The sequence below is a fragment of the Perca fluviatilis genome, chromosome 10 (genome assembly GCF_010015445.1).
Source record: "Perca fluviatilis chromosome 10, GENO_Pfluv_1.0, whole genome shotgun sequence".
NCBI classification, from domain to species: domain Eukaryota; kingdom Metazoa; phylum Chordata; class Actinopteri; order Perciformes; family Percidae; genus Perca; species Perca fluviatilis.
In genome coordinates, this window is record NC_053121.1 from 26,893,627 (window position 1) to 26,908,958 (window position 15,332).

Below are 15,332 nucleotides of genomic sequence, written 5' to 3' on the forward strand. Positions count from 1 at the left end.
AACATGGCCAGTAAAAAAAAAAAAACACCAAACAAACCCAAACAAAAACCTTCCCCAGAAAAAAAAACAGAAAGGAACACCCGGACACACAAAACAAAAAAACAAAAAAACCCAAACACCACAACCAAACACCACACCAAACAAAACACTTCTCCAACACAAAACCCAAAAAAAAAAAAACACACCCACACCCCCCCCCACAACCCCCACCCCGGCCCCACACACCAAGCAAGGGGGCAAAAAAACACAAATTTTTTTTTTTCCACACCCCCACCCCGCCGCCACCCCGGGGGCCAACAAACAACAAACAACTTACCCCCGCCCCCAAAAACAAAAAAAAAAAACACAAAAAAACCTTTTTTTTCCCACCAAAAACACGCAAAGCAAAGTAACCAGGCAACGGCTTTAAAAAAGAAACACAAAAGGCAAAAAAAAAACCCACCACACAACCCCCGCGCCAAAACGCCCCGCCCTCTAGAACCAATGCTTATAAGAGCTTTGAGGGGGCCCCAAACTTTTTTGTTGTGGGGGGGGACCCCCCTAAAAAAGGGGTTTGTTTTTTTTTGTTTTTTTTTTTTTTTCCCCCCCTTTTTTTTTTGTGGTCATCTTCATTTCTCCACCATTCACATTCCATGTCATTTCCGCCATTTCCATTTCCCTCACTACTTTTTCAATCCATATCCACATCCATTCCATTCCTTCCCTCCATTCCTGCTTCTCTCTCTCTCTCTCTCTCTTTCCTCTCTCTCTCCTCTCTCTCTCTCTCTCTCTCTCTCTCTCTCTCTCTCTCTCTTCTCTCTCTCTCTCTTTCCTCTCTCTCTCCTATATATACTCTCTCTCTCTCTCTCTCTTTCCTCTTCCTCTCTCTCTCTCATATACTCTCTCTCTGTCTGTCTCTTTCTTTTCTTCCTCTCTTTCTATATATGCTCTCTCTCTCATATATACCTCTCTCTGTCTGTCTCTGTTTCCTGTCTCTCTCTCTGTTTCCTCTCTTCTCTCTCTTTCCTCTTTCTCTTTCTTTCCTCTTTCTTTCTCTCTCTCTCTCCTGTCTCTCTCTCTCTCTCTCTTGTGTCTGTCTCTGTCTGTCTCCTCCTTGTCTCTCTGTCTCCTCCTTGTCTCTGTGTCTGTCTGTTGTGTGTGTATTGTGTTTTTTTTTGTGTGTGTGTCTCTTTCTCTGTGCTGTGTTTGTGTCTCTCTCTGTCTTTGTCTTTTCTTTTCTTGTTTGTGTTCTGCTCCTTCTCTCTGTCTCTTGCCTTGTCTCTTTGTGTCTGTCTCTCTGTGTGTGTTTTGTCTTTGTGTGTGTTTGTTTGTTTGTTGTGTTGTATTTTGTTTGTGTATGTGTATGTATATCTATTGTGTGTGTGTATATATGTGTGTGTGTATATGTATATATGTGTATATGTGTATATATGTATGTATATATGTGTGTATGTATATATGTGTATATGTATATATGTGTATATATATATGTGTGTGTGTGTGTGTGTATTTGTGAAGATTACGGCTGCATAAAGCATGTTCTTTCTAATATTTTTCAACACCAGTGCAGAGAAGTCTTTATGATTACTTCAATATCCTCCTGTGTTCTTGATATGTTTTATTGTCATAGGAGTCCAATGCTCTGAGCTGCAAGGGCAAATAATGAGTTTCTATGGGAAGTTATGTAGAAAAAGAAATTAAATTCACTCAAATGACGTACATGTTTTATGTCTTTCAATGTACCCGTATCTTCTTCAGATGGATGAACACACAGTAATCTACATGTTTTTTTTATATTTTCATGGCTGGCTTCTATCTCTCTCTCTCTCTCTCTCTCTCTCTCTCTCTCTCTCTCTCTCTCTCTCTCTCTTGGACACAGACATCCAGGTGCACAAGTTCACCTGCTAATGTGTGCCAACTGGCATATATTTTCATACCAAGATTCAACAATCTATGTATTCACACAGATAATTTACTCCAAAAGAAAGCAGACCAATGCTGCAGTAGAGAACATGGTGCAATGTAGAATTATAAATCTTTTAGCAAGGAGAAGGGAAGACAGAGAACCTGGTGTAATACTATATTGAGCTGACTCGAGTTCCTTCAACATGTTCCAGTGCTGACTTGCCCATAAAACAACATTCAGAAAGCTACAGTGTGGGATGATCCACTTCAAACATGCTTACAGAGAATGGACCCTAAAATGACTGCAGTGGGATATTGTGTCCCAAATTAATCATCAAAGTAATGAAATATTCATGCTTTGGTTTGTGATGTCATCACAGTCCTTCATGATAGCATCCTGGTTATCAGATCTAAACGTTTTATGGATGAGATGTAGCCCTTACCCTCGATTATTTTATCTCATAATTTGTTTATAAAGTACCCAAAAATTGTGAAAATATGCATGGCACATTCCACAGAGCCCTAAGGAGGACATATGCAGATTGCTCATTTTGTCTGACCAACGGTGCAAATGATAACCAAAGGTATTCAATTTACAATGACACACCACATTAACACAAGCAGAAAATACTCACAGTAGAACCTGCAACAGCAAATTATTTACATTTTGTGTGTAGCAGTTAGCATGAGAGACTGCACCTCCAAGCTTGCTGCCATTGTACTCTGCCAGGAAAAGCCTTCAGACTTCCCACTCTGGGTTGGGAGGGAGTTGCTGCCCTATGTAAATGAGTTCAAATATCTCGGGGTGTTGTTCATGAGTGAGGGTAAGATGTGTGAGATCGACAGGTGGTGTTGGTTCGAACTGTACAGGACTGTCTTTGTGTAGCTAAGCCTGAAGCCAAAGATCTCAATTTACTAGGCCTTGTGGATGCCTCTCTTTGGAGGTTTTCCAGACACGTCCAGCTGGGCAGTGGCCCCGGGGCAGACCCAGAGCGTGCTGGAGGGATTACATATCCCGTCTGGCCTTGGGGTCCCCCAGGAGCAGCAGCTGGCTAGAGGAAAGTATGTCTGGCCTACCTTTCTTATCCTGCTACCACCATGACCCAGATAAGTGGTTGAAAATGGATGGCTTCTAACTCAAAAATTATCAATCTAGTTGCAGATTAATGTTATGTAGATTGAGTAATCGATTATTCAACTACTTCTTTCAGCTTTAGTGCTTATGGGTACATAATATTATATTACTTACATTGTATGTGTTAATGTATTGTACAATAGAATATAGGGATGCCAATTTAGATTTTTTTCCTGACTGATAGCCTTCGTTAACCGATTAACCATTCACAGACAAGCAGGCAACTGAGTCCCAGTTCATCAGAGTTAGCAGCCATGTTCTTGTGTGCATTGTTGTGGACACATGCAGTTACTTTCCCAGTGAGTCCCTAAGTATCCTCCATATCAATTAGTTTAGCTGCGAGGTTGTCGGCTGTGTGTCTGCCTGGTATACTCTGTGTTAGAAGGACGGCCGATTTAACCTGCCAGTCCTCATCGGTATAGTGGCAATTGTCATTTCTGTTGTGGCACCGGTTAACAGTTATTAATCTTTAATAGCATATCTTTCAACAGATATATTTACAAAGTCAGATCAGAGCCAGAACAGGTCAAACACATTGTCACTTGTACTTTAACTCTGCCTTTTAATAAATATTTTTGCTCTGCCGCCCTGCTGTTTTTTAGCTATATTTTGTGTCGATCAGTCGGTCCAGACTGAAATATCTCATCAAGTATGAGATAAATTGCCATGAAATTTTGTACAGACATTGATGTCCCCATCAGAATGAATTGTAATAACCTTGGCGATTCACTGACTTTTCATATAGTGGCATGGTTCAAATTAGTTTATTAGGATAAACCCCTTGGGATGTATCATCTTGTTTTCGAGGGGGTCTAAAATCATCAGGCATCATCAGGTCAAATTCATAATTTGCCCTATATTTTAGTTTATAACCAAGACTAAAATGATTAAAGTGACTCTCACAGAGCTGCTGGCATGGCTGTAGACTCTTAGCCTTGTTTATCCCTGCATCTTAAACGACTGACAAATAAAGACAAGGTGTGGCTGCTTGAGTAGGCCATTCTGTATGTTTTAAACACTTTTTTAAATGTGTTGGTACTTTAGCCTGACATTGTCTCATCTTACTGATAAAAGCGGGTATCATATTCAGCAGACATGCTGTGTTGTCCAGGGATCTCTCTTACCTATTACGCAGTTTAGATCCATTACTATTACATGGTTTTTTTTTTAATGGTTGGTGGTTCAAGAGGTTTTCTTTACTGGTCATCTCTCTCTGTATTGAGTTTAATGTGTCTACCTCCTGTAAATGCTTGTCAGATGCTTGTCATGCAGACAAAAGGCGCTGAGTTGGAGCAATTTGCAGAAAAGAACGAAGAGAGGATTTCATTGTCCAGATGTGCAAAGTGGTTTAGTTGGATCTGCATTTTGAGTGAGAGTGAACCAGAAGAGTAAAGTTGCAGGCCAGAAAACCCAAACAGTGAGCTGAAAGATGCTAAAACGCACTGTAGAGCTGAGGGGAACTGCAGAGTTGAGTAATTGTCTTTGGGTTTGGCACTTCAAGCAACCCCTATTAAATGACATTACGTTTCACATTTGATACATTCAAACAGAAATTTTGATTAGAGCAAGGAAACTTTTGACAGGCAAACAGTAAAATGTGAGTGTGGTATGTTTCCATTATTAGAGGCGGAGGCTTTCTGAATGTAAAATGTATGAGAGCTATGTCAGAGAGCACATTAAAGAAAACGAATGAGTCTTTACTCTGCTTCATTAAATATTCATCAAATGTGCCATTTTACAATTTACAACACACAATCTATTCTCTCTCAAGGAACTCCAAAATGTTTATGGGACAGTGAGGAATTTGGGTCCGGAGACTACTTTTTATTAATAGTCAGCAGTATACTTTAATGCATCATACTGTATGTGATAAAAAAATTCTCGGATGGAACCACCACTTCTAGACATTGCTAATTGCTGATAATACTATTGCATAAATGTATCTGTTGGGTCTGGCCATACACTACCATAACCTCAACTTGCTCCCTTTTAGATTGTTTGTGCTTCCTTCCAGAATATGTCTGCCCACCTCCAGTTCTAGTGACACTGCCACCCAGTCTAGGCAATTGAGGTTAAGGCCTTTGAAGGAAAAAAAAAATACACCTATCAATCTGTCTGGACACAGATGGAGAGAAGAGATACAGATTGTAGCTCAGTAAAAACATCCACACAATGCACTAAAAAATGAACATACCAGGAACAGCTGGAAAACAACATCTTTACAGTGGTTGTTTAGAGTGGCAAGGGATTGCTTTTTGATGTAAGACACATCAGAGTGGGGAACACATCGATACATGTTTTGAGGCCCAGAATTTCTAGCAGCACCCCTGTGTACATACACAGTATGCACTTCCTTCCTTTATTTCACAAACTCTGATATTTTGCCCCCCATGTTTCCTTTCTTTATGCGTTTGAATGTCTTGAATAAAACGTTGACAAAGATCTGCTTGTAGACTGACAGCAGTAATATCAATTCAGCAACAGAAGATGAGCTGACTCGGTCTGCCATGCAGAGAGAGAGCGAGAGAGAGAGAGAGAGAGAGAGAGAGAGAGAGAGAGAGAGAGACTGTAGACATCTCAGGAGTCGGTGGAAGGGTGTGTGTGCGTAGGTATGTTTGATGTAACCCCAGGCAGTTGCGTTACTCAGTGCTGTAGAAAGGTGTAGGACTTTTTGGGTAGTAGTACAGGCGCAGACTCAAGCATTTGTGAAAACTTGCATTAGTATTCACATGTACTGTCAGAGGAAGGTTTTCCAAACAGGGAACCTACATAGTTAATTTGAAGAACTGTGTTTACAGGGTGGGACTGAAGGTAAACATGTTTTTGGTGCCACAGACTCTAGATTAAAGCACCGCTGCTCTTAGGCAATGGTTAGAATGGAAATACCTGCAAAGATGAAGGTGTTCCATTTTACTTTGATTTGTTCATTTTCTAATAATTGGTGTGTTTATGCTCTAAAAGAGAAGTCAAGTGACGCAGCTGCGATTGTGTTTATCGGGTGGCACGCTACAATTCTGGTAATCATTTTGGCATGAAATTGTGCCTGTGTTTCTGCCTGCTGAGGGCACCTTTTTATCGCTTTGTTTTGTGGCTATAATTAAGGGAAGCACACATGGATGTCTTCAATTCACTCATATGGCTTTTCGGGAGTTTTTCATAAATCATTTTGATAGTTTTACAGCTGAAATGATTAAACGTCAAACGTCAAGTCTATCAACAGAAAAATGTATTAGCAAAATTTTTGAGAAGACTACAAGCTTGAAAATGAAAAATATAAACTGGGGGTGTGGAGTTAGATTACCAAACCTCTGTAGCCTGATCTTCATCTCTGCTTTGGGCTTAAGGCTACATTATTATTGGCTACTTGCATTACACACCTAAATCTCCAACTGAACTGTCAGTGGTCAAGTTGCATTGTGGGTTATGTAGGCGCCAGCATTTGACAACAAAGAAGAATGCATTCAATAAGAAAGATAATATCTGTGGTTCTGCTGCATCAATTTTCGTTCCTTTTTTTTAACTGTCCAATGTGAGCATGACAATGTTACAGGAGTGAAATGCTTAATCGGTGCAGTACTCTCTTAATTGTTCATTAAAAGTTCATTAAAAGCAAAAATGCCAAACATTCCCTACTTCCAGCTTCTCAGTTGTGAAGATTTGCTGCTTGTATGATTGTTAACTGAGTATCTTCGGGTTTGCCTTTTAAATCACTTTAGTAAAGAAAAAAAACAAATCAACATCATCTATAGGTAACATAAAACGGTGAAGAAAACACATTTTAATGTAGCTTAACAGTTGTTGTTGAAACGCAATTCTATTATGCGTATATTACGAAATTATGTCTTCTAAAATAACTTAATTTTACAAAACCTGACCAGTACATGCAGAAAACATGGACTGTCTCACAGATATCAACACTTTTCTCTCAGGAGAAGCTTGGCAGGATTCTGTATTTAGCCTATTAGGAAACTGCTTGTTGCTTTTAAAGTGGTCTGAAGGAGCTGAGTGCCCAGTATTGAACCTTGCTCCACTCCACCTGGAGTTTACTTATCTATTCATCCCACTAAAAGTATATTCTGTTACATACCCCTTTCCAGATCATTCTGCTCTGTGACAACAGTATGCCTGTGTCTTTAGTCAACTAAATTGCATAAAATAAGTTGGACATAGGACCCAACATGTGGTTGGGTTCTGAGACTGTGCTCAGGTACTTGCAAGTGTCATTAGTGCTACACATCTCATAACACTTTGTAGGTGGTGTCTTTTTGTTCTCCCTAGTTGAAAAAAACATTAGCTTAGGCAGACAAACATAGAATAATTCTTCTAATATCAGAGTTTGTACCCTTGGTCCTTTTTATTTTGCTTTTATTGCCATTTTCAATTTGTGCTATCCAGGTGTAAAGGAAAGCTTTACTACTCTTTCCGAAACCATTAACCCTCTCCTGCATTTGGAAAGGCTGTCAGCATTAAAATAGCAGGATAGATAGATTTACATATAAACATGCCACATGTACATAGAGATAGTGGAGAAGCCTACAGAAATACAGTGAAACAAAAACACAGACCATGCAGCAAAAGGCTCCATCTTTCCTTGTCTAATAGTGAATGGGAGAGAGGCTCAGCTGAATAAAGGCAGCTATTAAAATCCCTTGTAAACACATTATCGGCCTAGTCTTGTCCAATATGATACTTAATTATAAGTTGAATTAGATACAACAATGATATAGAGGCTGAGTTGCATCTATAAATGCATGAAGCCAATCTCATGTCAGCATCTGCTGGCACCCTTCTGTGCATCCTGATGTGCAGTAGTTACACAGAAGAAAAAGGAGTGAGGAGTGGTGAGTACTGAGCAGAGCACAAGTAAACATGTCATCTACAAAGAAAAAAAAGATGCCTTTAGAACAAACAAAATCTAAGTTACATGGTACATGTGGTGTGTGAGCCTGATTTACTTGACATCAGTATGCATTTTTCTTCACGATTGGACGAATACAGGTGTAAATGCATGCAATATTAGTTAAGGATGAATCGTTATCTGGATTTCAAGAAAAATATGTAGTGCATCACAGTTCAAAATAAACGAGGAAGCATTTAAACTCTTGGATTTTGTGTCCAGATGGCTCTGTTGTTTCCCATTGCAAAGATGACATGTGGTGCTGGATACCAGTTAAAGCTCTAAATGTGCCTTTGGTTAAAATAAACAGGACAATATCCGAGTTTGATAACTGAAATTGAAAATTGAAATTTCGTCTCAATAAAGCTGACCTGAGAGAAGATTCACTCATCATTATATAGATCTATTCTATTCCATTGGAAAACAGACATGCAGAAACAGGTGTGAATTAGGAGTTGATATGTATTTCAGTATGGGGCTGGTGTCTTCCAAGCCCTCAAAATTATTGTAAAAACAAGCAAACAATAGCTGATTTAGACTGTATTTGATTGTCATTCCTCAGGGTTTGGAAATAACATCATTATTGTTGCTTTTTCCCAAGAATGTAACTTTAATAATTGCTCCATTTTGTGTCAGACTATTGAGTCCGTTAAAGGAACAGAATAATGAGAAAATGAGCAGGTGAAAATTAAAATATTTATATAACAGAATACGACTCGGAACCATTAGGCAGATTTGGTTGATTTGCATTAAAGCCCAGGCTCTTTTATATTTTGATGAGTCATAGTGTGTGTGTGTGTGTGTGTGTGTGTGTGTGTGTGTGTGTGTGTGTGTGTATGCGTGTACGTGTGTGTCTGTGTGTGTGGACAGTCTGCCCACATTAATAAGATCTAGAAACTCACTCCAGCATCTCAGGATATATATATATATACTGTATATTAAAGGGATTCAGAGCTTCCTTGCTGATTTCTAGTTGTTCTTTTTTCTTTGTTGCTCATTATATCTCATCTACTGGCTGTCCATCATGTTTTTAAGAAAGCTTGTTGGACATTACTTGTAGGGCAATGTCAACTTTGTCTAATGACTTTCAATGAGATATATTCACATTATTTCAGACGTTATCGGTCTTGTTTTAAATTTTAAAATAAAAAATAATAGGGATCAAAAGTCATCGTGAAAAAGAAAAATGTTTTGTTATGCGTGTTACTGTACGTAGACATCTAGCATACCATACCATTGCAAACATTATCAATACTGAAAGTCTTTTGGCTCAGAAGAGTCTTCAAAATGATTTTTCTCAAAAGAAAGACATTTTCCAGTTTCCAGTTAATGATGTCTTGTAACAAAGCAAACACTCCATTGCAGTCAATCTAAGTTTCGATAAAAATGAACAACAATATTGATCAGACAGCTCTGTAAAATCCCTGCAGATATGGTAAAATAATGGTTATTTTGTACTATAGGAAAGTAAAATAAATAACTCTTTAACACGTCTTTAAGATACATTTTGCTGTGTGTGACCACAGCTGATCACACGCCGCTGTTTCGGCTCATCTAATGTGGTTCTTGTTGTCATCTTTTAGGGCTCAGCGCTCTGCCCTTTGACCCCACGGCCAGCAACGACCCTATCCACTTCAGTAGCTCTAATGGGCCACTGGTAACGGAGTGTCCTTCCCTGGAAAACACTACTGAAAACAGCAAGAAGAGGAAAAGAACCAGTCTGCCTCCAGGTACTGAGAATATTACCTCACTACAGTGACATCGTGACACTAAAGAACAAAGAAAGAAACCGTCATCTGCGGCTTTTCAATTGTGCTACACAGGCCCTACCTGGAATTACAGTGGCTCACTTTGTCTGGTTGGATGCTTCCTGATGGAATGTAATTTAAATGCTACCGGCATCAAATAACTGCTGGTGAGAGATAAACTATAATCCTGTTATTTTGAGACAGTCTGAAAGAGGTAGCCTTGTTTGGTCTTTGCAGTTTTTGATTAGCTTGCTGTAGCCCGCAGCTCTGCTTGTCTGGCCTGTTTGGAGGTCACACGGCTAAAAACAGGAAGCTGCACGTCGGAGATTTCACATCCGCCTGCCTCTCACACACACTGACCTGTTATATACGAAATACTGTGGCAATGCCCCTGCCTGTGTGTGTGTGTGTGTGTGTGTGCTATGTGCAAATGCTAACTCAAAGAGTCTAATTTTAATCGGGGCCAGTGTGCTATCTAATTAAAGAAGGGCTTTCTAATTAATTGCATTTTAAGGAGTAGAAAGAAAAGGGCCCTTAAGAGAGAGAGGTGTTGCTCCATGTTTTCATCTGTCGGGGTGACACTAATTGGTCTGGATTTACAATCACAAACACAGGGCCTCCACATAAACTAATATCAGTACTTGCAGTGAACAGCTAACTCACTTGTGGTGCTCATAGTTAAGCGCAGCCTGTGGAACCTCGCACAAGCAGGCTAAATGGCTAATTTTTCTCTTGCCAAAGACAGTCGCCAGCAATTCCCTCAAAGATCTGTGTGTGCTTTGTGCTGTTATAGATTTAATTCCCAGAGGTAGAGATAAGGTAGTCTTCACCTGGGGAGAATCTGCACAAGACCCGTTTTTCTTTCAGTCTCACGACTGGCTAATGTTACCAATAATGTAAGGTAAATAATGTTTCTCCCCAGTCAACAACAGTGTTGACCTTGCGAGTGCCATCCTTTTAAATCTCGGAAAAACAAAGGTTTGCTATTTTAGGCAGCTGAGATTGCTTTTCAATTCAAATACATATCTTGTTTCTCCATTATCATAGTAAAGAGCTAATGAATACAATATATACAATATATTGCTACACCTGTCCAGAGTGTACCATGCATCCACCTGCATCTTAGAGTTGTATATTATAGTACAACAAAGCACAAAGCAAAACAAGACAGTTACATGTTCCTCCACAGTTGATTACATAATAAAATTGATGAAGTAGTTTTTAAGTAGTTTGTGTGCTCCACTGTAAATCTCCACTTAGGAAACCTGCTTTAGGGATGTTCAAATGTTGACATCACTGTTAAAGGGCAACTATTATATAGCATTTTCAGGATTATACTTGCATTTTGTGTTTGTACTAGAACATGTTTACATGCTTTAATGTTAAAAACACTTTGTTTTTCTCATACTGCCCATGGCTGCTGCACCTGTATTCACCCTCTGTATGAGACGCTCTGTAGGAGCGCCTGTCTCTTTAATCCCTCCGTCCCGGAAAAAAGCCCAGTCTGCTCTGATTGGCCAGCGCGCTTCCTGGAAACTCCGGAGCTTCTAGTTGAAGCTGGAGCTACTGCAACTGAGTATATAGCAGGACTTTGTACCGTGGAAAATCCCCAATAAAGGCTTTTAAACCAAATATTACACAACCGGACATGTCCCAGCAGTAAAGTGACCGGAATTTGGGGAGAAATGACCAGCATTGGCCAAGATTACAGCTATGTCGCGTTAGCATGTAGTTACTTAATAGTTAGCAGTATGCTAACATTAGGTCGTAGTGGAACGAAGCAGCACTACTGTCAAAAATGGCAGATAAAGGCTTCTGAACACACATTCAATGTTTACTGCTGTTAGCCATGTAGCTACTTTAGTTAGCAGTTGACACTAATAGTATATATCAACAATTTCTACAGTCAAAAATCACAACTAAAGGCTTTTAAACCAAATACTACTAACAGAAAATGTTTCAGGAGTAATGTGACCCGGAATTGGGGAGAATTTAACGACACTGGTGGCCAAGGTGACATTGTTTACCCCCGTTAGCATGTAGTTACATGCCGACAATGGGACAGTCCTGCCTACTTGGAGCAGATGACCAGTCATAGAAAGCTGGTTTAGAGTTGCATAACACTTAGCAGAGAGTAGAAAAAAAATGATGAAACCGAAGTGAAGTTTTAGCTCACAGGGATTTGTCTAAAATATGTTTCTCTCATTATTTGGCCACGTTTAACATGACAATCCAACATTATAACATTGTAGATATGACAGAAAACACGGAAAAGCATAATATGTGACCATTAAAAATATAGTTGGTTTAGAAATATGATCTTGCCTGGCAGGTCTGCAGCTTCTCTTTGTCTTTGCCTTATTTGTGTGGGACTTCAATCACTTGTTTCTCAGATTAAAGGCTGCTTCCTTCCAGCCAGGTGCTGCTATTTGCTTTTTGTCATACTCTGATGATACAACCAAGGGTGCCCTAAGATGAATAAACTCAGCTTCAGCCTCAGTTTTTATAATTTTCGCTTTGTTTTTTAAAACATTCTCTCCCTCCAAACTCAAAATTAATATTTCTGCAGGGACATTCCGTCCCTACAGAAATATTAATAATATTGAGTAGATGTACACCTGCTGCAAGAAATCCAATGAAAATGACTAAAGAAAAGGTGCAGCAGGCACATTTATAAAAGACACCTTTGCGTGTGTGTGTGCGTGCATGCTTGTGTGTTTGAGAGAGTGGTCTGCTTAGATTAAAGCCTGTAAGAAAGCCTGAAGATCAAAGCCCTTGTGGAGCACAAATCTGATCTGTCACTAGAAAAGCCACCTAGTTTTTTTCCTTCCATTGTAGAGATAGAGAGCAAAATAACTCATCCATTATTTTTCTGTCAGTTAGTCATACTTATAATACTATTAAATAATTAAAGCACGCCACCGTAGCTGCCATTTGTAGCACGTATATACTCTTGCGGAAACCTACAGGAACTTAGGGCGAAAAGTTCCAACCCATTTGCCAATTGTCAAAAAAAATGGATTTCATGTCCATTTAATGTAAAGCACATTTAGTTGACCTATAATTAAATTCAATTTCAATTAAATTTTATTTATAGTATCAAATCATAACAAGAGTTATGTATCTTGAGACACTTTACAGATAGAGTAGGTCTAGACCACGCTCTATAATTTCCAAAGCCCCAACAATTCCAGTAAATGGATTGTGCGATATAAACAAAAATGCCTTGCGTCCAAAAATGGAAAATAAGGGTGATAACCAAAAAAAACATCCTACTGCAAATACAGAGTAGTGCATTAATTTTACGTTGGAATTTCATACATTATGTGATCATCCTGTACTCTTCAAGCCTGTTTACTTTATTGCATTGGGTGCAAAGCAACTGGATGACTTAGATTCACAATTGAATATTTCTGAGACATCTAAAATTCTATTTAATGGCAAAATCCACATACTATTTTGATTGCAATTAAAAGGCTGTTAGTACAGTGGTAAGCACTGTTCAAAGACATGCAGGTTAGGGAAAGTCTTGACTTTAAATTGCCAGGTGTGAATGTTTATCTGTTGGTCTCTTTGTGTCAGCCCTGTGATTGACTGGTGACTCTTGACCAATGTCAGCTCAACTGGCTCCAAACCCATACAACCCTGTAAAGGATACGTGGTTACATAATAATGGATGGATGTTATAAGGCAGCAATTATAGCTAATTTCTGCCATTCTGCCAAATAATAATAACAGTTATTAGTATGTTTAGCTAAACTAGTAGTGGCATGTCTATAGAGATGGCAATGCTGTTCTATAAATCATTTGGTCATTTGGTTCACCACTTTGGTCCGGACTGAAATTACTCAAAAATGGCTGTATGGATTTTCCATGAATTTTTATAGAGACATTCATGGTTCTCAGACAATGTATCCTAATGACTTTAGTGACCCCTTAAAGTTTCATCTAGCACCACCATCAGGTCAAAAATGCAAATCTGTCCATGTAGGTGAACTAAAAGAGTCATTCATGAGTCAGTTCGCTAGAGGCGGGTCAACGACACAAACAGTGTTACTTAAAAGAACTGCACTTCTCATCACTAGTTAGCTCAATTTAGGATTCATCCCAAAGCACAGCTGTGCCTAAGAACAGCCTCACAGAGCTGCTACCATGGCTGTACTGTAGACTCTTGTCTTTTTTTGAAAGCAAGAATAAATATGACAAAAATCAAGTAGGCCAGATCTCAGTTGGTGTTATTTATAATTGCAGAGTACTAAATGTAATTAAACACCATCATAAAACACTAACCTACAAGAATGTGGCTGAAGTGCTGTTAAATTGGTGAATTGGTTGGTTCCGTGGCATATTAATGTATTCACATGCCAGTTGCAGTTCTTCCTTTTTTACACAGCATGATTCCCTTCTTGCACTTACAGATACCACTTACACTGGGAGGTTTCTCTAAAACTAGTGTGGCACTGGTGGATGCTGATCCTTGTAGGCAGTGTATCAGGGCTTGACTCTTTTTAACATGCAGCATCCCTATACCCTGTGGTCTGCACTAGACCCTTGCCAGTGCTGTCAGTGCTGCTACCAGGTCACTACTGCAGCTTTCAAATTGAAATGCTCCCAAAAGTTCTATGGTTTCTAGTGTTTTCACTGCCTGATTCTGCTTTTCTTTTTTTCAGCCTTGTTTGCTATATAATACTTACTCAGATTAAACAAAGCTTTGAAGCAAAGAATTTGAATAGAGGATTTTTATTATTTTGAATAACTCCAGTTTCTTGAGTAATCGTTTCAGCCCTATACTGTTACATTAGCCACATGTTGCACAGCATGTAGAACCTGTGTAGAGAACACAGCAGTAGCTGGAAAGCTAATAATAGCCCGGTGACAACTGAATTCTACAGCATTGTTCCGTCAGGCTAATGACTATGGCCCTGAAATGGCAGATCAATGATTACAGATGATTAGTGTTTCCCTGTGTCGGCTATGACTCCACTGTCTATCAGTTGTAGCCGCTTGCTTACTTAAAGTCACTCCCTGAAGGACTGGTAGCTAAATGATGGAGGTCTGCAACAGCTGGTGCTGTGGATTTACTTGCTTAGAGGGTGTAAGTCTGTCTGGCTCCATGTCGTCTTCAGCTTCAGTCAGGTCCTCCAGCCCTCCGAGGACGACTGATGGAGCACCAACTCATTAGCAGCCATGTGGATTTAGTCTCATTAAGGGACCCTAATGGATAGATTTATCTCATTACATTTGGCACTTCATTAGATACACATACTGTAGGACAAAGGCATGTGGTCCTTTGGACACACACACACACACACACACACACACACCACATGATGTACTTGTATTTTTCACAAACTGTCATTCATTAAGCCGTTGTAATTACGCAGACCAATGTACTCCGAGACTGTATTTATGATCTAACACAGTGAGACAAACATCCAAACATCCTGTTAGGAAAAGCTAAATCATACCTTCTCTAGACTGACAGGTCCCCGAATTCTCCACACCAGGGGGTGTTCAGTTGTCATTTGAGCTAAAGTAGTTATACAATTCATCCTGACTTAAATATCCAATCAATAGTAGTCAAAACATTTTGTTAAAACCACAAATGACTAACCTCACGGTAGCTCTAGAGGAAATGTCAGACGATCACCAAAGTCATTAGGATTTA

At 39.4% G+C, this 15,332-nt stretch overlaps 1 protein-coding gene across 3 annotated transcripts in view; it reads left to right on the forward strand.

The window, feature by feature from the left end:
• The window catches only part of LOC120566768 (ecto-NOX disulfide-thiol exchanger 2-like), a 224,529-nt gene that overhangs the window by 48,940 nt on the left and 160,257 nt on the right, over positions 1-15,332 (forward strand). For all 3 annotated transcript variants that reach the window (XM_039813405.1, XM_039813407.1, XM_039813406.1), the window contains one exon: positions 9,500-9,646. In XM_039813405.1, coding sequence (XP_039669339.1) covers positions 9,500-9,646 — 147 coding nt within the window. The remainder of the gene's footprint in view (positions 1-9,499; positions 9,647-15,332) is intronic.